This window comes from Galeopterus variegatus, unplaced genomic scaffold, assembly GCF_000696425.1.
Source record: "Galeopterus variegatus unplaced genomic scaffold, G_variegatus-3.0.2 Scaffold632, whole genome shotgun sequence".
NCBI lineage: Eukaryota > Metazoa > Chordata > Mammalia > Dermoptera > Cynocephalidae > Galeopterus > Galeopterus variegatus.
Window position 1 is genome coordinate 475,066 of NW_007726743.1, and position 20,691 is coordinate 495,756.

Sequence of the window (20,691 nt, forward strand, 5' to 3'; positions counted from 1 at the left end):
CTTCCCCAGTCTTTGCTGAGGGGCTCTCTGTATGTTTGAGCATGCCTTCTGTACCAAGTCAGGCAGTTGACAGCTCTACCTTAGTCTCTACTTCTTGCTTCGCAGAGCCTTATGGTCAGCCAGACATTAGAGTTTGGCACTTTCTCATATCTTTACTAGGCATACGCATAGCCTTGAACATGCACGTAGCATTCTAGTTTCCCAGGAATTTGGAGCTTTTCAAACCCCCTATGGATATCTCATTCCCCAGTTTTTCCTTTTAACCTTTTTGTTAGCCTATTGTTTCCCCCAACTGTTATGTAGTATCTCATGCAGTGGAGAAGTTAATTAGTTGCCTCTGAATGTTTTTGACAAGCTTGCACCTCTTACTTCACCCCAGTCAGGTCGAATAAAGACAACTTCATAGATGGAGTCTCCCAGAGAACCACCAGACAAGTTAAATAATAATTATCTGGCAAAGAGGCCTTTAAAGAGCTCCAACCTTGCTCTTCCCTTTCTGATGGCTACCAGGGTGCTGGTTTGCACCATGGTTGTGTATTGTTGGTTTTCAGTAATACCACAGAGCTTGAGGGGGAGAATGGGAATGGCAGTAGAGCAAATTAAAATGCGACAAAGCTCACTGTTCAGCTACTTTTCTTGGATAAATGCATCCAGATCTCTGTAAGCCTTTGGTTAATTTCCAGAGTTCTTTAAAGGTTGATTCTTATGATCCTAAAGGTTGAGTTTTACAATGTTTGCTGGTTATCTTGTTGCTTTTATGGAGGAGAGTTTTTATAAGTTCTTATAACTCTACCATTTTTGCCGATATCGCTCTCTATAGCATTTTTAAGAGGAACAAATTTTAACAATATGAGCGTACATTTTGAGTGCACTGTTTACATACTTTTTTATGTGATTTATTAATAGTAAATATTATCTACATGTAATTTATGGTAATTTCAGAAGACATATCTAGTTCCCTTTAAAAATGTGTATGTGAGGGCCGGCCCCGTGGCTCACTCGGGAGAGTGCGGTGCTGGTAGTGCCGGAGGCCATGGGTTCGGATCCTGTCTGGGGATGGCCAGTTGGCTCACTGGCTGAGTGTGGTGCAGACCACACCGTGCCGAAGGTTGCAATCCCCTTACTGGTCAAAAAAAAAATAAAAATGTGTGCGTGTGTGGTTTTTGTTGGGTTTTTTTTGTTTTGGTTTTTTGGCAGCTAGCCAGTATAGGGATCCAAACCCTTGGCCTTGGGGTTATCAACACTGCACTCTAAACTACTGAGCTAACCAGCCAGCCCTCAAATATGTTCAATTTAAGCAATCCGTGATGAGGACTTTCTTGCTTTACAAATACTATTCTTAATTGTGAATGGCAGGGGTACACATTTTTACAAACAGAAACATGAACATTGACTTTATAATTGACCTTGTGAAAAGACAATGTTTATTTAGTCTTTTCAAATTATTTTGTAGGGAACACCTGGCACTTATTTGACTTCTCATAATCAGGCTTCCTACACTCAAGAAACAGCTAAGCCCTCAGTGGGGTCTATCTCTCTTGGACTGCCACGGCAACAGGAATCTGCCAAATCAGGTCAGTGAATTAATACCATTGTAATGCATCTGCATTTGTAGCATCTCAGCCAGTAATTCAGTACTTGACCTCTACGTGTTTCTCTTGCTTTCAACCACAGCTACTTTACCCTACATCAAGCAGGAAGAATTTTCTCCGCGAAGCCAAAACTCGCAACCTGAGGGTTTATTGGTCAGGGCCCAACATGAAGGTGTGGTCAGAGGTAATATATGCTGTTCAGCAGAAATATTAAGCTTTTGTCCGCAGTAAATTTATTGCAGTAAGTCATTAATATGTTTTAATGATGGGTTTTCAAGTTATAGCCTTTAAATTCTAAACTTAAGTTTTCTTTCCATGTAAAAGTGATTTTAAAACTTTGAGATTCCTTATTTCAGCAGTCCTTTTTAATAATTGCAATATTATTTTAGAATTATATTTTAGTAAAACAAAAACTATTATTTTTGTGCTGCTTTTTCCTTCTCTCCTAAGTATGGACTGGTTTTTTGTTTTGGGGGAAAGGTTGGGGATATAATTTGCTAATAATTTTCTTTTTATCTAGGTACCGCAGGAGCCATCCAAGAAGGAAGTATAACTCGGGGAACTCCAACCAGCAAAATTTCAGTGGAGAGCATCACATCCCTGCGGGGCTCTATCACTCAGGTTAGTTATGATTATCTCTAATATAATGAACAATAACTAAGAAAAAACTAGGAGTAAAGTCTCAAAAGAGTTTTGGCTCTTCCAGCAGTACAGTTTTGTGGTTAAGTTATTCATTGTTCTGGGTTAAGAGAGTGGGTCTCAGTGATGATAAACCCCAGACCTACAGACTGTCTGCAGAAAGACATTAATGTGATCATTTTGACCATAAGCTATATTATCTATACTATGGTTCATTTGAAAAGGTCACATATTGCAGATGGGTGGAAGAAACATGCTCTAATTGATGCAGCTTTCATTGTCTTCCTGACAAAGCTTTTGCCACATGTTTAGCTTAAATAGAAGTTGAGAAGAAAATCATTACAATTATTTGCTTGCTCTTGCCCCTTGTGAAGAGATAGGTCTACAGTGTCAGTAAGCTGCCTTCCTAGCATCTCATACTAAACTAGGAAATGTGGATGGCATTGACAAAAGCACAAAAATCAAATATCTTCTTCCAATTTTGGGCTAAATTAATTGCCAATTTTGATTAATAAAAGGTCTTTCTTTTCCTCAGTTAGATGTTAATTTTACCTTGAAATGTAAAACAGTCTTTTGCCTCTTTATTTATGTAGATTTGGAAAAGGAAAAATTCTGTGTTGGAAAATCATTGTAAACAGAAACTTGTGCTTCTGCATCTTGTCACAAATTTTCGCACATTGTCACAAGTGTTCTCTCCCTCGTCTTGTTCTTATTTCTTAGGTCGCTGGTTCTCAAAGTGTGGTCCCAGACCAGCAGCGTCAATATCATCTGGGTAGTTATTAGAGATATAAATTCGCAACCCCCTTCCCACCCCCAAATTTAAATTTACTAAAATCCAACCCTTGGGGGAGGGGCCCACAATCTGTGTTTTCCCAAACTCTCCAATGATTCTGCGAGGGCTTTGCTAACCAAGTGTGGTCTGTGCATTGGTGTCACTTGGGAGCTTGCTAGAATAATGCAGAAATGTCAGTGCCCACTCCAGACCTTATGAATCAGAATCTCATTTTAATAAGATTTCCAGGTGATTCCTCCCTAGGACATGGTTTATGTCATATAGTATATAGAAAGTTATATACTAACTCTTCAGACCTGTCCTACATTTGGCCAAAGTATGGGTTTTAGTTTTCAGAACAAGCTTATCTGTTTAATATGGACAGAAAGAAAAAAATGGGCCTTAATGTATTATTTTTTCTTTTTGTATTTTTTTTTTCTCTTTACTTCAGTTTTCAAACTATGGATAGGAAGACAGTACAAACTTATGGATAAGTTCTGTTTTGTTTTCAAACCTGTTCGTCCATTTGACATGAGTATTTCCAAAGTGGGTATTAAAGGCTTCTAGCTATTTACTACCAAGCTCACGTAACAACTGGACAAGTAAATGTTTTGCTCTCAGCACTCTTCCTGCTGGAAGCATATGGTTTCAGATCATGCTCACTAGAGTTTTCGGGGTCCTCAGAGTATATCAAGGACCCTAAATGTGTGCGGGAGCTAGGTCTGGGTCTCCCACTCTCATTTCAACCCAAGCAGCTTACTTTTCCCTCACCGGAAAGGAAAGGTAAAAAGAATCATGGCCATTGGCAACCCAGAAGAGGACTAATGATGGTGAAAATTCAGATGATCTGACCTAAACTGAATCAATATCACAAAGGCCTAACACAGTAGACAGTTTTATAGTTGAAAATTCTTTTTTTCTCATAATATGGGAGAAGGTTGTAGTACTCTAAATTTAAAACTTAAGTTATTGTCTTATTTTTAATAGAAATCTTATAAAAGCTTTATTACATTTGCATGATTTTAGGCCTTAAGACAAACTTCTGACAGTTAAGTTTCTTAATAGAGGTTTGACTTCAAGGTGGAAAACAAAGCTAAGTCACCTAACATCAATTCCTATCATTGTTTTAAGAAGTTCGATATGGCAGGGTTCAAGGATGGAGGTACAGGACATCTTTATGTTTATAAAAATTTAATATCTGATTTCCTCTCATGGGCTTGTACTTTCTAATTTGAAGATACGGATTGATGTGACTCCCAGTGCGGTAGGTTTATTTTCTGAGCATCTTGTGTTTCCTGTAAACTTGAGTGACTTTTCTGGTGGTTTTGTTTGATTTGATGGTAGGGTACCCCAGCTCTGTCCCAGGCTGGCATACCAACTGAGGCTCTGGTGAAGGGATCCATTTCTAGAATGCCCATTGAAGAGAGCAGTCCTGAGAAAGGCAGAGAGGAAGCTGCATCCAAAGGCCATGTTATTTACGAAGGCAAAAGTGGACATATCTTATCATATGATAGTAAGTATTGTGTGTGTTGTGTGTATACACTGAAGCTAGTATTGTAATGTGTGACTAAAAACATAGACTCTGGTTTCCTCACATTTTTGCTGTGGGAAAGTCAGTCTACCTTCGCTGAGCTCAGGTTTCCTCTCAGTAAAAGGGGTTTATAATAATGCTTGTCTCATGAAATTTTGTGAAAAAAGCAACTGAGACAGTCAGTGAAAAGTGATTAACAGTGCAGAGCCCATGGTGAGTGTCCTATAAGTGGTAGCTAACATCATCATTGATAGTCGTCAGTCAGGTCAGCCTAGGAAAAGAATCTTTGTCTAACTTTAATAGAGTCACTTTTATTTTAAAGGAATTCATATTTTTATGACTTAAGAATTAGGGAGTAGATAATGTTCTGATAATCTTGGAAAGAATGTTGAATTTAAATTCTCCTTAATAAAACTATTATGCCTCTATCTATATACACTTTTTTTCTGTAGATATATTCTTAAGTCATATTTTCCTAGTAGCATTATTTCATAAGAATGACTCAAGTGTGGTATGAATGTAGCCATGGGACTGACCACGTTTGAATTTGAATTTGCAGTTGCCTATCTTTTTGACCCTGGAATAGTCATTAGCTGTGTTTTATCTTTCTCTTCAAATACTAAGTATGGGAGTACATAGTGCTCGATGCTGCAAATACATGGTACCTTTCTTATTTCCTTCCTCCTTTCTTGTTTTAACATGTCTGATGAATTTTGATAAACATTTTTTTTCTGGGGGGAAGAAATTAATGTACATTGCTCAAGCCAGAAGTGTGAACATCATCCTTTTCCTCCTTTTCCTTCCACCAAATCACTAAATCATTTCTGTTCTATTTCCTAAAGTCCCTGGAATTCATCCATTATTCTGTGTTTCCCACTGCCACTGTCATCTTTCATCTGGATAACTCAGTAGGTACCTAACTGTTCTCTCTGCCTTCAGTCCTACCCATATTCAAAGCTACACATCATGTTTCGTGCTGGCCTCTACATTGCCTTAAAGATAACTGGAAGCCCCTACCTTGACTTCATCACCCTTCTGTGATCTGCTTACAGCTTATCTCTTCGGACTGTTCTCTTCCCTCCTCTCCCATTACCCACCCCAGGTTATTCCCTCTATACTCTTTCTCCTGACTTCACTCTACATGTTGGCCGTTTACTCAGCTTAAGTTTTTTTTTTTTTTTTATTTTTGTCCGGCAACGGATCGCAACCCTCAGTGTCGCACCCGTACTGGACCGGGACCGGCAATGGGATCACAACCCTCGGTGCTGCGCCCACACCTCGCTCAGCCAGTGAGCGGGAACCGGTCTGTATGTGGGATCCGAACCCTCGGCGGGAGCGCCGCCACGCTCCCAAGCGGCGCACTGTAGCAGTGCGCCACCGGGCCGGCCCTCAGCTTAAGTTTTTTTAATGTGCCATTCTCTGTCTTGCCTTGGGGTCTTTGTGTTCACTATTCCCTCTGCCTGTACCACCTTGTCCTCCCTTTACCTTGACTTAAGCAATTTTTATTCATTGTTCAGTTCTCAGTTTATACTTTCTTCTTTTAGGCAGCCTTACTCTGAACCTGGAAGTGTTAGGTTTCTCTCCGAGCATTCTCACAGCACATTGTACTTCTCCTCTCATAGTACTTATCACACTGGATAGTAAGGGCCTATTAACTGATCTGTACCTGCCATTATTGGGTCAGTTTCCAGAGGGAAACTTAATGTGTTAACTTTATCTACAAGACTAGCTTATGCCTGGTATACAGTAGGCATTCAACAAGTATATTTAAATGAATGAAAAATGTTTCCATGAATATCATCTACACAGGTGTACATTGTAGGTTAAGACAAGTTTTTAAGATAGACTATTAAATTAAGATAACTTACTATATATTGTAGGCCTTGAGCTCTGAGTAATTTTTGTTTCTATCTTTTGCAGATATTAAGAATGCCCGAGAAGGAACTAGAAGTCCAAGAACAGCTCATGAAATCAGTTTAAAAAGAAGTTATGAATCAGTGGAAGGAAATATAAAGCAAGGGATGTCAATGAGGGAGTCTCCTGTATCAGCACCATTAGAGGGTAAAGTATTGTTTCCAGAACATTATTTAGATACATATAATTTCGTATAGTAAGTTTGCATTGTTGAATTAAGTTGTGTTCAATATCTGTCATTTCTACCTGAAATTTATATTTATATTCATATAAGTTTAAATTTATATTCATATCTACGTATAAATCAAGTGGCACGTGACAGTGGAGGGAAGTAAAAGTTAAACATAATTGGTTATAGTAGCTATTAGAATGCTCAATTTATAGATTATTTAAGTGAATTTAAAATGTAAAATTCATTATGAGAACTTTTTTTTTTTATTGCGAGGCAGATAAAGTGGAGTAGTGGGTAGAGCAAAGATGTGAATTTATATCCTAGCTTCACCCTTTCCTGGGGAATTTCTCTGTCCCTGTTTCTTCCTCTGTTAATTAAGGGATTGTACTTGCCATTTTGTCAATAGAGACAGGTGCCTGACCTGGTACTGATCATGTGATATGCATTCAGTAAATGAGCACTATGATTTTGTTTTGGTAATGACTCACTTTCTTTAAATCTTAACCTGCCTCAACTAATTTTAATCTAAATGAAATACTAAAAGCAGGATAAGTCCTGTGTAATTTTGTAAGAGGTGTATTTTCTCTATATTTAAAAAATAAAAATAAAAAATAACTCACTTAGGGTAAATGTATGCAGTTATTTCCAACCCTTGATTCATATTTATCAGCAATATAATGTGAAACTCTTAAGAGGTTATTTACAACTCTTTCATTTTGATTTGCATGTTCCATTTAATATATATTCTCTATTTTTATGGTATCTGTATTTCAAGTTTTCCCTTTTCACAGATATATTTCCAATCTAAGCAATGATTTCCAATCCTGTATCTTCTTTCTCTTCCCTTGATAAAGAAGTGTTGGGATTTTATCAGCACCGCACTCTCCCGAGTGAGCCACAGGCCGGCCCTCAAGTGCTGGGATTTTAAATTTAGCTTTGAAAGTATCTTTCTTTCTTATTTGACCTATAATAGATGCTTTTCATGGCCATTTGTGTTTTGGAAAATGATTACAAAGTATCATGTGATGTCATATTGGGTATTTCCAATTTTATTTTTCCATGATATTCTTCTGTTTAGTTCACAAATTTAAAGTGACATGTCTCCTTCCTCCCATAGAGCTTTTATCAAAAATATGTACTGTTAGGACAGTATTAAGTCATTGTAAATTGATACATACATTATGTTTAATAATGGAATTGTTTTCTTGTTTTGAAAGGGCTGATATGCCGAGCATTACCCTATGTACTGTTAGGACAGTATTAAGTCATTGTAAATTGATACATACATTATGTTTAATAATGAAATTGTTTTCTTGTTTTGAAAGGGCTGATATGCCGAGCATTACCGAGGGGGAGCCCTCATTCTGACCTCAAAGAAAGGACTCTGCTGTCTGGCTCCATAATGCAGGGTAAACTTCCTGCTTGTTTTGCCTTTTTATTTATAACTGCATCACTGGCAAAGTAGTTTGACATTAATATGCAGTGCATGAAACTTGCTTTTCAAGATGTTTTCCCTTTTGAGATACTAAATATTAATGTTTTGATTATAACTTTTCTGTCACTGAGCTACATAGTTTATTGGAAGATGATAGTTGCCTCATCTTTTAATATATTGATGTCTGTTATGTAATAACCATTCTGTGACTGTGATGACTTATAATATCTTGAACAACTCTAAAAATATAATGATTGATGAGTACTTATTTGAGGATCTATTGTAAACAGAAAATTGATTAGAAACTGCAGGATGGCAAGGCATTAATTTTTTTTAATTATGCTGAAATATACATAACAACATTTACCATTTTAAACATTTTTAAGTGTATAGTTCAGTGGTATTGTTGTGCAACCACCAGCATTATTTTAATAAGTATGGTTCCTGAATTCTTTTTGAAGGCACACCAAGAGCAACAACTGAAAGTTTTGAAGATGGCCTTAAATATCCCAAACAGATTAAAAGGGAAAGTCCTCCCATACGAGCATTCGAAGGTGCCATTACCAAAGGAAAACCATATGATGGCATTACCACCATTAAAGAAATGGGGCGTTCCATTCATGAGATTCCACGGCAAGACATTTTAACTCAGGAAAGCCGAAAAACTCCAGAAATGGTCCAGAGCACAAGGCCAATAATTGAGGGCTCTATTTCCCAGGTAACTAGATCATGGTTCTCTTTGTCAGCAATTCCACTTCAGATCTTTGGAACATTTTTAAAAGTGTGACTTAAAAATTATAAGTGATTCTTTTGGTGTCAGACCAAGCAAATGTGAAAGTTTTATGTACTCTTCTTGTGTCCATAGCATGGAGTGTATAATGTGGGAAAGTATGCAACTCATGATCAGTTTGTGATGGAGACATCCACACAGATCGTAAAAGTTACCCCAGCAGAGTATAACTGCCAATGGGCAGTTCTCAACCTTAGGTGGAAAAGTATACACATGACTTTGCAACCTGTAATATGTGTTTCTTTCCCTTTAGGGTACACCAATAAAGTTTGACAGCAACTCAGGTCAATCTGCCATCAAACACAATGTCAAATCCTTAATCACGGGGCCTAGCAAACTGCCCCGTGGGATGCCTCCGTTGGAAATTGTGCCAGAGAACATGAAAGTGATAGAACGGGGAAAATATGAGGATGTGAAAGCAGGCGAGCCAGTGCGTTCCCGGCATACATCGGTGGTAAGCTCTGGCCCCTCCGTTCTCAGGTCCACTCTTCATGAAGCTCCCAAAGCACAGCTGAGCCCAGGGATTTACGATGATGCCAGTGCACGAAGGACCCCTGTGAGTTATCAAAACACCATGTCCAGAGGCTCACCCATGATGAACAGAACTTCCGATGGTATGTTACTTTCATTGCCTAGTCTCATCATTTTTATTGTACTTTTTCACCTCTGGCAAGTAGTAAATATCATATAGTCACCTGTAGGTTATCACAAGATCTGCAGCTTGTGCTTTATACTAGGGCTATGGAAGCCTACCAGTTAAAAAGTAGGTGTAATTTTAGGGAAAATACCTAATCAAGTGCAGAATATGATGGAGTCCAGAAATGATCTACAGTATGTTTTTAGAGTGGATTTTCAGCTAATTGTATAAGATTTTGTGGAAATTAGTTTTGACATTTATTTCTTTGGTGGCAGTGTGGTACGGTGGTCAAAAGTTTGGGCTCTGGAGCAAGACTGCTTGGATTTTAAAGTTCTTACTGCATGAACTCAGACAAGTTACTTAACTTTTCTGTTCCTTAGTTTCCTTATCTGTAAAATGGTAATGTAATATTAAGACCTACCTCATTGGATTGTTGTGAAGATAAAATGAGGTAGTACATTTTAAGAACTTGAATAGAGCCTAGTATATATGAAGGAATTGATGAATGTGAGCTATTATTGTTGCTGTAACTGTTGTTATCATCATAACCCCATGCTGCTGCCAACTATGTTAGTAGGTGAGAGGCACTGATTTTTACCAGTGGTCCCTGAAACAGTCTGAGGCCTTTAAAAATGCATCTACTTATTTAAATTTTATCACAGTATGTACTTATTGAGGACTCGCATGCAGGGTCTTGGGCTAGTCACAGTGTGAGCTGTAAAGGTGAAAAGTGGGGGGTGGGAGAGTAGCACAGAGAAGGAGAAAGGAAAGTGTCTGTTTATGGATAGGGTGACAAATCTAAAACCTTTTGGCTCTAGTTTTGAAGGAACAGAATTTCCCTGCAGAAGGAAAAGGCACTCCTTATTTAAGCAAGATGGGACTTGGAAGAGGGTGTCATAAATCAGCATGATTTCTTGGTTTTGACAGGCAGATTTGTTTGATCATGGCAAACTTCATATTATCAAAATATTAGTAATTAGATGGTGGTATCAGTTGCCAAATATCACACGTACAGTTAATACCACTGAATTGTATCCTTTAAAATGGATAAAATGGTGAGTTTTATGTTATCTATACTTTATCATAATTTAAAAAATTGAGGATGGCGGCTGATAAGTGTTCGAATATGACAGGCATCAGTGCAACAGTCTAACCACTCTGAATAACATCACGTAGAAAAAGAGAGGCTGGGATAGGGGTGAGGTAGTATAAAGTCATTGTAGAAGGACAGAGCAAGGAAAAAATGAATATAACTTGTGATTGATGGGTATCAAGGAGGATGAGTAACAGAGAAAAGAGGAAGCTGAGACTTGCTACATGTGAGGCCAAAAGAATTTTGAATGTTAAAGTCATACAGAAAAGAAAATCATTCGTAATAGGATTAGTAACGATGAAGTTGAACTTCACTTTTAATCTTAACAGAAGGTGGTAAAATACTGGTGCTTTGATCCAAAGGGTAGGAATCTTCTCCAAATCTCAAAGTAGAGTTGTTCTTTATAGTTGCATATTTTGTAAGATTGAATATTAAATGTTTACAGGAAAGATCAAAATGTTATATAGTCTGTATTTGAATGGTTGAGAAATGGATAAATATTATCATACTTGACAAGTTTTCCTAAGAATTTGTGGCATCGGCCTTTTTTCCAGTTACTGTTTCTTCTAGCAAGTCTACCAATCATGAAAGAAAATCAACACTGACCCCTACCCAAAGAGAAAGTATACCAGCGAAGTCTCCAGTGCCTGGGGTGGATCCTGTTGTGAGCCACAGCCCTTTTGATACCCATCACAGGAGCGGCGCTGCAGGAGAGGTTTATCGGAGCCACCTTCCCACGCACTTAGATCCAGCCATGCCCTTTCACAGGGCTCTGGATCCTGGTAAGCGTGACATGTAGTGACAACTTATGGCAAAGAAATAAAATTCCTGTATGACTTTTAAAGCTTTCTATTACACTACAATATGCAGATAGTTGCACATCTCATTAGTGTACGGCTCAGTGAATTTTCACAAACTGAACACCCTCATGTTACCAGCATTCAAATCAAGAAACAATACCATTAGCACCCCTTAAAGAACTAAAAATGATAGCTATACGAGAAGCCCTCTGATCTGATGGCAGTTGGTAAAGCTGATTGAAAAAATGGGTTAATGTGAAGAATTGTTTTACAATGACAGAGGCATACCTTAAACATGTTAATTTACAACATAAATAGACATTCATTTACCACCAGTGTTCTGTCTAATGCCATGGCCGTTTCTTAGCTATTGACTAAACCTCCCCAATTGTCTTTCTTATATAAAAGAAACTCACATTCAATCTAAATACAGAATCCGTCTAATTTTTTTTTTTTTTTGCAGTCTGTTAAAGTTGTCTAGTCCACACCTGATTCAACTTCTGTATTGAGTCTATCCAAAGCAGTCAACTCAGTTTTCAGAGAAACAACTCTTTTCATTCTTCTTTCATCAATTTACAGATTATGTCACTAAGTTAGAATAATCGTAGTAAGTACAGCTGGAAGAAACTTTTGAACAAACACTACTGATGTTGGCAGACATGATGCCAAAAGGTGCACCAGTGTGCTGGTCACTGGAGAGCCGTCTGTGCTGAGCACAGGGTAGTATGTTTTACACAGGGAAAGAAGGAAGTAGCAATCTCTTCAGCAGGTCAGGGTAGAGAATCTCTGTTGGGCTATAATAACCCACCACAGGGCTAGCTCCACCGTGTCCTGCCAGGGCCCAGTTCTTACCCTCCTTGCCACTGCTGGCTGAGCCTTAGTCACATGTGGGTTTTCTGTTCAGACCTCTTTTCCAGCCTAAACTCTTCGCTTGTTACATCTTTCAAGTTGAAATTGGGACATAGAATACTTGTCTCACCTTGGTCCTTAGGAAAGTATTTTTCATTACAGTATGTGAAATTAAAAAGCTAAGAATTCTAAGTGTTATTTATATATCATAGTGGCAAAGCACCTGTAGAAAATATTTTATCCGAAAGCTATGTCAGTGCCATCAAATTATGTCACTTGATAATGTTAAGTTTCAGAGGAGCCCAAAACTCAGGGAAGCATCTCCCAGACTGAGGCAGACAGAGTCAGCCAACACACTTACTTGGCTAGGCCTTCTAGATGAAGAGGAAACAAACATTCTAGAAAACATGTCATGTATTTTTTGAGGGAGAACATATATATTTAAAGTAATTCACTCAAGATCTCAGACAAAATTGAGTGTGCATAATTTCTATTTAGTGTTTGTCCTAGTCCTTTATTTTGTGGCTATCATAGTCCTTTATTTTGTGGCCATTTCATTTGCTTGTCATTTTTGAGCCTGAACTAGATTTGAGGATAGTGATATTACATCTACTTTGTACCAGACCTTCCCCTTCCGATCACTTTGTGTCATGCTCTACGCTATACTTTCTGTGCCAAATTCCACTGCCACCTGTTTATGTAAATAAAGATTTATTAGAACACAGCCATACCAGTTTGTTTGTTTTGCCTGTATCTTCTATGCTGCAGTGGCAGAGTTGAGCAGCTGTGACAGCTACTACATGGCCCACAAAGCCTAAAATATTTACCATCTGACCCTTTATAAAAAAGTTTGCCAACCTCTGCTCCAACACATGCACTAATTAAATGCTTGTAGACTAATCATTTTCATCCCCAGGAAAGTAAAGTTACTGTTTGTCGTGAAGTGTTTTCATATACATTTCCATTTGGTTGTATTGGATGATCAATACTACAAAAATAATTTTATTTTCAAACACGACTCTTGGAGACTTCAGGTGAAAATAAAATAGTTACATACATGCCAAAGATTGAAAGTGAAACTGCTTGAGAAATTTTTAGTTACTATTCTCCCTTTTTCCATTGCATCTCAGGCATTAGAATGAATTCATATTGCTGATATGTCAAGGTCTAAAATGAATCCACTTTAATCCTAGAGCTAAGTAAAAGTTGTACGTGCACTAGTAGTTCAACAGTTTTTTTTTTCCTTACTCTTTCTGTGGGTGATTTTTAGCAAATGAATTTCACCCAGGACGAAACTCAATGCCTTTCTCATTCTCTTCTCAATCAGCAGCAGCTGCTTACCTGTTCCAGCGACAGCTTTCACCAACTCCAGGTTACCCAAGTCAGTATCAGCTTTATGCAATGGAGAACACGAGACAGACAATCTTGAATGATTACATTACCTCACAGCAGATGCAAGTGAACTTGCGCCCAGATGTAGCCAGAGGACTATCCCCAAGAGAGCAGCCATTGGGTCTCCCATACCCAGCAACAAGAGGTGTGTGTCTTTGTAGTACAGATTTCGTGGAATTTATTATGTTTACTCAGTGTTTCTTCAACATTCAGTAAATACTTGCTGAATGAATAATGGAAAGAAAGAAAGAAGTCCATACCCTTCTCTCCATAGACATTAGCCCTTGAAAACAAAGTTATATATCAAGATGAGGTGTTTTGGTGAACACTGAAATGACTAAACCAAATCACTAGGCTAGGTTTTACCAGTTTGCTTTCTCTCTTTAATCTGTCCAAACTTTAAGGTTACTGTGTGGAGCGCAGTATTTAATATCCTTCTCTGGATTTAAAGAAGGTCTTAAAAAGTAATGATGATCTTAAACATTTTTATTTATGCTGTATACAAATTATCATTGGATTACGGAGATAAACAAAATCCAAAAGCCATGTATAGTTCTGTACCTTTAGAATAACTCTTAACATAAATTGTTTTTGTCTTTTGGATAGGAATCATCGACCTGACCAATATGCCTCCCACAATTCTAGTGCCTCACCCAGGGGGAACAAGCACTCCTCCCATGGACAGAATCACTTATATTCCTGGTACACAGATTAGTTTCCCTCCCAGGCCATACAACTCTGCTTCTGTGTCTCCAGGTAAGAGACTGCAGTCACATGCCTCTGTAAAAGCACCAACATGCTCGAATTTTTACAACATAACCTTTTAAGGCATTTTGGGCAGTTTTTCCCATTTGGTCTGCTCTTTTTTATTTATCATTTAGTAATACTTTGTATGTGACATTTGTCATTAGACACCCTAGAAGCTTGTTTTATGCTCCATTTGTTATCCAGTACTCTTAATAAAAGAAACTTCTTATATTCCAGATTTGGAGCTTTTTAAAAAAATTCTAATCACTGGGCTGGCCCCATGGCGCACTCGGGAGAGTGTGGTTCTGGGAGTGCAGCGACGCTCCCGCCGCGGGTTCGGATCCTATATAGGACTGGCCAGTGCGCTCACTGGCTGGGCGCAGTGCTGGCGACACCAAGCCAAGGGTTGCGATCCCCTTACCGGTCACAAAAAAGACAAAAAAAATTCTAATCACTTACAAATTCAAAAATTGCTTGATATACCTGACAGGTTGACATTTTTGTCTTTAAGTTGCAGATTTATGTGTTTTACAGGACACCCAGCACACCTTGCAGCAGCTGCAAGTGCTGAGAGGGAGCGGGAGAAAGAGCGGGAGAAGGAGCGGGAGCGGATTGCTGCGGCTTCCTCCGACCTCTATCTGCGGCCAGGTCAGTGAAAGGCTCTGTTCCTCCACCTCTAGACAGGCCTTGGTAATCTAGTGTGGTGGGGCATTATTGTGCTTAAGGCTATGGGGGATGCAAACAAAAATTCTAAGTCAGAAAAGTCAGTGCAGACCTCAAGTGAGATACAGGTGAAAGTGCTGTAGAAGTCAGGATGGTGGAGAGATGAATTTCATACAGAAAAATGAAGGTTTCATAACAAAACTAATTTGGCTCAAGCAGTTGGCTACAGTTGGGCCTGAAAATACTGTGTGCAGAGTTCAAGCTGAAAGAGCAACCTAAGCACACTCCTAGATATAAAGGTATTGCTGAGCTTCAGTTAAAGGAGGAATGGAAAATACAGTTAGAAGGTTGTGTGGCATCTTGAATTAGAATGAAGGGCTGCCATTCTGTCCAGGAGTCAGGTGACATGATCAGTGGGACATTTACACAAGTGTGGCAGGAGATGGAGTAGAACCCTGAAGGTGGGCATGGGCTGGTGCTGGGGGGCCATTGAGACTATGCCAGTGGTACGTATGCATGCTCACAGTGGCCTGAAACATTTGACATTGGGAATAGCCAGGAAGGAACTGCTCGGAGAAACATGAAGGTAAAATCAAAGGGACTTCACAATAACTAGATATGGAGATATGGAGAGTGAGAAAAAGATGAGAGACAAGACTGGTCTGCAGTTAAGATAGAGCATGATTAGAGAAAGCAAAGAGATAATGATTTTTATCTTGGGCACACTTAATCTGATATGTCTTTGGGCCATCTGTTCTTATCCATGGTATGCTTCCCTTTTTCAGTTCTTTCAATTAAATCATTTACCATGTCCATATTGTCAGATACACTCATCTGGCTTTCAGGAGAAAAGACAAAGAAAAGGCGTGGAGATGCTGACCTCTAGGAGTCATCTGCAAGAGTTAAAATTCTGGCTTGAGTGAGATTTCCAAGGGGCAAGAGTGTGAAAAGAGCAGTAGGTCAGTCTTTAGATGTTACTGGGAGGGCTGACCTAGGTGGAGGCAAAAGGAAGCAGAGTCATGGTCAGTGGTAGCACCATAATATTGTTTACATGTTGATTTTATAAAAATACAGGAAACTGATTTAATTAAAGCCTCAATGATACATAACTCTGATAGGAAGTAGATTTTTTAAATGCTTTTGATCCTACTGATGAACAAAATGCAGATTTAAGAATAAAATATTTTTCTCGACCAGATATTTAAGAAAGTTGATAAATATTCTCTATTGAAGTGTCTGAAGAAAGATAGACACTCATACACTGGCAGTGGGATAGCCTTTTTGGAGCTAGGAATTTAAAATGCTATTTGTTCTAGCAATTTCACTTCTAGGAGTATATCCTGTAGAAATACTTATAAGCTGGTGTATGGTCAGAAAGGAGAAAATTGCTGATAAGCGTGGCTGAGGTGGTGGTGGCTGGAGAATAGGCATGTATGCTAAAACTGCTAGCTCTTATGAGGGCAGAGAACAGGATAGAAAGTTGGAGTGAGGGCATAGAACAAGGGGAGGTGGAGAAGAAAGTGATTACAGAGGGAATCTGAGAGTTCAGGGTCCTCCAGGTGAACAGTTCTGATGAAGTCCAAGCTCTGACTTTGTTGTGAGAGAGCTCAAATTAAGCGAACAGAAACGTCTCAAGCATTGAAGAAGTGTAGTTACTGGAGCCAGACTTTTGGGGAGGGTAGTGTGAATGATTTCATCTCAAAAGAGAAAGCTTGCTGTGAAGGGCAGTAAAGAAGTAAAGCAGCCTCAGACCCTAGTATAGCAGCAGTGTGTTATGTTCATTATGATGCTTAGAAGGTTGTACCATATATGATTTTAAAAATCATAAACATACCACAGTTTGAATAAAAATCTGAGAGATGAACTTACCTGATTTGTATTAGTACTTCACTGTGGATGCTGTTTTTGTCTCTCTCTGAAATCAGCATTGAAACTTACCACAAAAATGGAAATGACAGTATATGATAATTGATGTTTTGTTTCAAGTTATTAGTGTGGTTTTATCACATCTTTATTGAGAAACTTATTAGAACATGTTTCTAGAAAGGCCAGAAAGTAGGATATCAAGTTTCTTGTCTAATTTCCTTTTTCTATTTAGGAATATTAGGAAAGTAACAATCCATAAATGCTGCTGCCTTTTATCTCTAGCTTCTTCTTTATGGCTTGTCTTTCTTTTTCCTCTTCACCCCCGCAGGCTCAGAACCTCCCGGCCGGCCTGGCAGTCATGGATATGTTCGCTCCCCTTCCCCTTCAGTAAGAACTCAGGAGACCATGTTGCAGCAGAGACCCAGCGTTTTCCAGGGAACCAATGGAACCAGTGTAATCCAACCTTTGGATCCAACTGCTCAGCTACGAATCATGTCAGTCTCTTGTCCGCATTTTGACAAAAAAAAGTACCAGTCTCTTAATTTTTTAAATTTGTGACTGTAGTAGTTTAAGGATAGTCATGATTTTCTATTTGCTAAGCACTTTTTTTGCAGTTTGTTTTTCCATCTCCCCACAAGACCCCCCAGTAACTGGTCTTCCCTTCATAGAGTTGTGATTTGGTTTTATTTACAGGCCACTGCCTGCTGGGGGCCCTTCAATAAGCCAAGGCCTGCCAGCCTCCCGTTACAACACTGCTGCAGATGCCCTGGCTGCTCTTGTGGATGCCGCAGCTTCTGCACCCCAGATGGATGTTTCCAAAACAAAAGAGAGTAAGCATGAAGCTGCCAGGTTAGAAGAAAATTTGAGAAGCAGGTCAGCAGCAGTTAGTGAACAGCAGCAGCTAGAGCAGAAAACCCTGGAGGTGGAGAAGAGATCTGTTCAGTGTCTGTACACTTCTTCAGCCTTTCCAAGTGGCAAGCCCCAGCCTCATTCTTCAGTAGTTTATTCTGAGGCTGGGAAAGATAAAGGGCCTCCTCCAAAATCCAGATATGAGGAAGAGCTAAGGACCCGAGGGAAGACAACCATTACTGCAGCTAACTTCATAGACGTGATCATCACTCGGCAAATTGCCTCGGACAAGGATGCAAGGGAACGTGGCTCTCAAAGTTCAGACTCTTCTAGTAGCTGTATGTATCTCAATCCGAGTTTCACAATGTGATATCTGAGTAGAGAACTTATCCTTTAGGTGAAGCAGAACTGTATGGTAGAAAAAAAACTAATGCTTGATGGTAAATGTAATAGAAAAGGTTTTGTTGGTTAGTAGTGCAAAAATGTATGTTCTGCTATTTTCATGATTATGTAAATATCCCAGTTTCCTAAGTATAAGCCTATTAATGTATTTTTCATGAAGAAAACTGTACCTTTTTAAAAATCAAAGTTGGAAAATAGAGGACAGAGCATATTAACACATTTAGGCATGTGAAGGGTGATGGATATATCGTCAGGCTCTGTGCTGTTGAGGCATGATTCCTCAGGAAGCATTTACTAGACTATAATTTAGTATTTAGTACAATTCCCCGAAGCTTTTATTTCCTTTTTCTAAGATACAGATTTTTTAAAAGTGAGACCACCTTATTATTGGTGATTGGTGTTTACATTGCACCTTTCTTACAAGTTGAATTTTGACCAAGTCTGGTTAGTCACTGTGATCTCTACCGTGCAAATCTATAAGAATTCACAAATCTACAGGCCAGACCGTGGCTCACTTGGGAGAGTGCGGTGCTGATAACACCAAGGCCACGGGTTTGGATCCCCTTACCGGTCATCTTCTTAAAAAAAAAAAAAAAAAAGGAATTCACAAATCTACATTAAAATGTTAGAAAAGTTAATTTTTAAAAATTTCTTTTTAAGTATTGCCTAAATTCTATATGGAATTACAGAAAGAACAAACAGGTATTTAAACAAGCATCTGCTGATACTGGAAGTAATTTAATCATATAGTAGTCTCTGTTACTGCCATTAAAGAAATTGAGTAGAGCTGGAAATGAAAAAATAACTTCTTATGTGTCAATGCAATGTGCAGTTTTATCTCCAGTTGCCTAATTATAACTGGTTTGGGTACATATCTACCCCACAGCTGAGGTTTTGACAAGAGAAGGGGGCAGCTTAGCAGTATGTGGTATGGAAGAAAGACTACCTTTTAGCCTGGGATTGATTAGGAAAATCCAAAATATAGGTTTCCTACATGCAGAAAATTGCTAGCTGAGGAAGAGATACAGTTGTATGAGTAGGCATTTTGGAGGGAAGTCACCAGCACGGTGACCTCACCTGGGCTTACTGAATGTTGTAGCACACAGGTTCCCTAATCACCGAATTAAACACTTCTTTTCAGCTTGCATCACAAAGCAAACCTTGTTCTAGGAGTTTGATGTTCAGAACGTCTGAAAATAGAAAGCACAACTTCCTTTCTGAGCATTCATGTTTCTAAGTGTGGTTATCTTTTTTGTCACTGGGCTTTTACAGTTACTCAGTGTGATTTTCAGTTTGACTCTTGAGAGCCTCCCTCACCCTGAAGGTGAAGCCTTAACCTTGCCCTTTAAGGCTTCAAGAGCAATGTGAACATGGTTCAGGATCAGACTTTCTGTTGACTGAATATTGGGAGTCGTAAGGAGTTTGAGGATGTTGGGTACATAAACAGTGATGACTATTAGTGGCTACAAAAGTCACAAATTAGTATAAATTACTTAGACTATACTGACTTATTTTAGTTCCACTGTTTTTTTTTTTTTTTTTTTTTTTTGGTGGCTGGCTGGTATAGGGATCTGAGCCCGTGACCTTGATTTTATAAGGCTGAGCTCTAAGCAACTGAGCTAACTGGCCTGCCCTGTTCCTCAATAATTTGCATCCCATTTATCTGATTTTCATTGTCCTGAGTGTACTGGAACCCTGGTAACTGCAATTTCCACTACCTGGTTGGGGGCAGGAAGGACTGTTCAATTGAGTGCTAGAGGAGCAGGTGCTGCAAAATTATTCTGAGTAATTTTTATCAGTTCTACTCCAGTTTTTCTAGAAAAATCGTACAGTGTTATGTCATCTATAGCTTTAAAAATCATCATGATAGTGCAGCAGCCTTATAGCCGCCAAGTTTTTCCAAGAGCAGATTGTTTAACAGAATTGGAATTTTTGGAATCAGCTGTTGATCTACTCCCTCATTTGTTTATTAATCTCTTCTGACAAATGTTTCCTTCGTGATTTCTTTTCCAGCTCCCAGGGGAATATCATAAATCGGCTCTCTATTCTGCTTTATCTCACTGTTTATTTTTGGCTTCTTAAAAAGATCTTAGAGCCACAAAATCTCCGAACGCCTTATACTGTACTGATATTAGGAACATCAGGGAAGCACTTAGGCACTTGGATACAGTCCTTTGAGCTTGTTAATTTTTATCATTAACCTGGAATGCCATTGAATATTTCTGAACAGAATAGAAAAATGAAAATATGCAAGTAGGTTTGAAGAACTTGGACTTTTGAAACTTTTCATAGGATTAGTTTTAAAATAAGATTCTTTTCTTTCCTTAAAGTATCTTCTCACAGGTATGAAACACCTAGTGATGCTATCGAGGTAATCAGTCCTGCCAGCTCACCTGTACCACCCCAGGAAAAACTGCAGGCCTATCAACCAGAGGTTGTTAAGGCAAATCAAGCGGAAAGTATGTCTTAGCCACCACTTACATGTTTTCATATTTGCATTTATTATTTGCTTCTAATTATCTGTCTAGAACATGTTAAGAAATTACTT

The 20,691-nt window shown here is 38.7% G+C and overlaps 1 protein-coding gene across 5 annotated transcripts in view; it reads left to right on the forward strand.

The window, feature by feature from the left end:
- The window catches only part of NCOR1 (nuclear receptor corepressor 1), a 143,760-nt gene that overhangs the window by 108,379 nt on the left and 14,690 nt on the right, over positions 1–20,691 (forward strand). For 4 of the 5 annotated variants that reach the window (XM_008570807.1, XM_008570809.1, XM_008570808.1 and 1 more), the window contains 15 exons: positions 1,454–1,574; positions 1,675–1,776; positions 2,113–2,213; positions 4,348–4,516; positions 6,455–6,595; positions 7,946–8,029; positions 8,517–8,773; positions 9,099–9,459; positions 11,130–11,357; positions 13,552–13,761; positions 14,223–14,372; positions 14,898–15,011; positions 17,221–17,386; positions 17,586–18,079; positions 20,474–20,602. In XM_008570807.1, coding sequence (XP_008569029.1) covers positions 1,454–1,574; positions 1,675–1,776; positions 2,113–2,213; positions 4,348–4,516; positions 6,455–6,595; positions 7,946–8,029; positions 8,517–8,773; positions 9,099–9,459; positions 11,130–11,357; positions 13,552–13,761; positions 14,223–14,372; positions 14,898–15,011; positions 17,221–17,386; positions 17,586–18,079; positions 20,474–20,602 — 2,827 coding nt within the window. The remainder of the gene's footprint in view (positions 1–1,453; positions 1,575–1,674; positions 1,777–2,112; positions 2,214–4,347; positions 4,517–6,454; positions 6,596–7,945; positions 8,030–8,516; positions 8,774–9,098; positions 9,460–11,129; positions 11,358–13,551; positions 13,762–14,222; positions 14,373–14,897; positions 15,012–17,220; positions 17,387–17,585; positions 18,080–20,473; positions 20,603–20,691) is intronic. The other variant, XM_008570812.1, reaches the window with a different exon arrangement.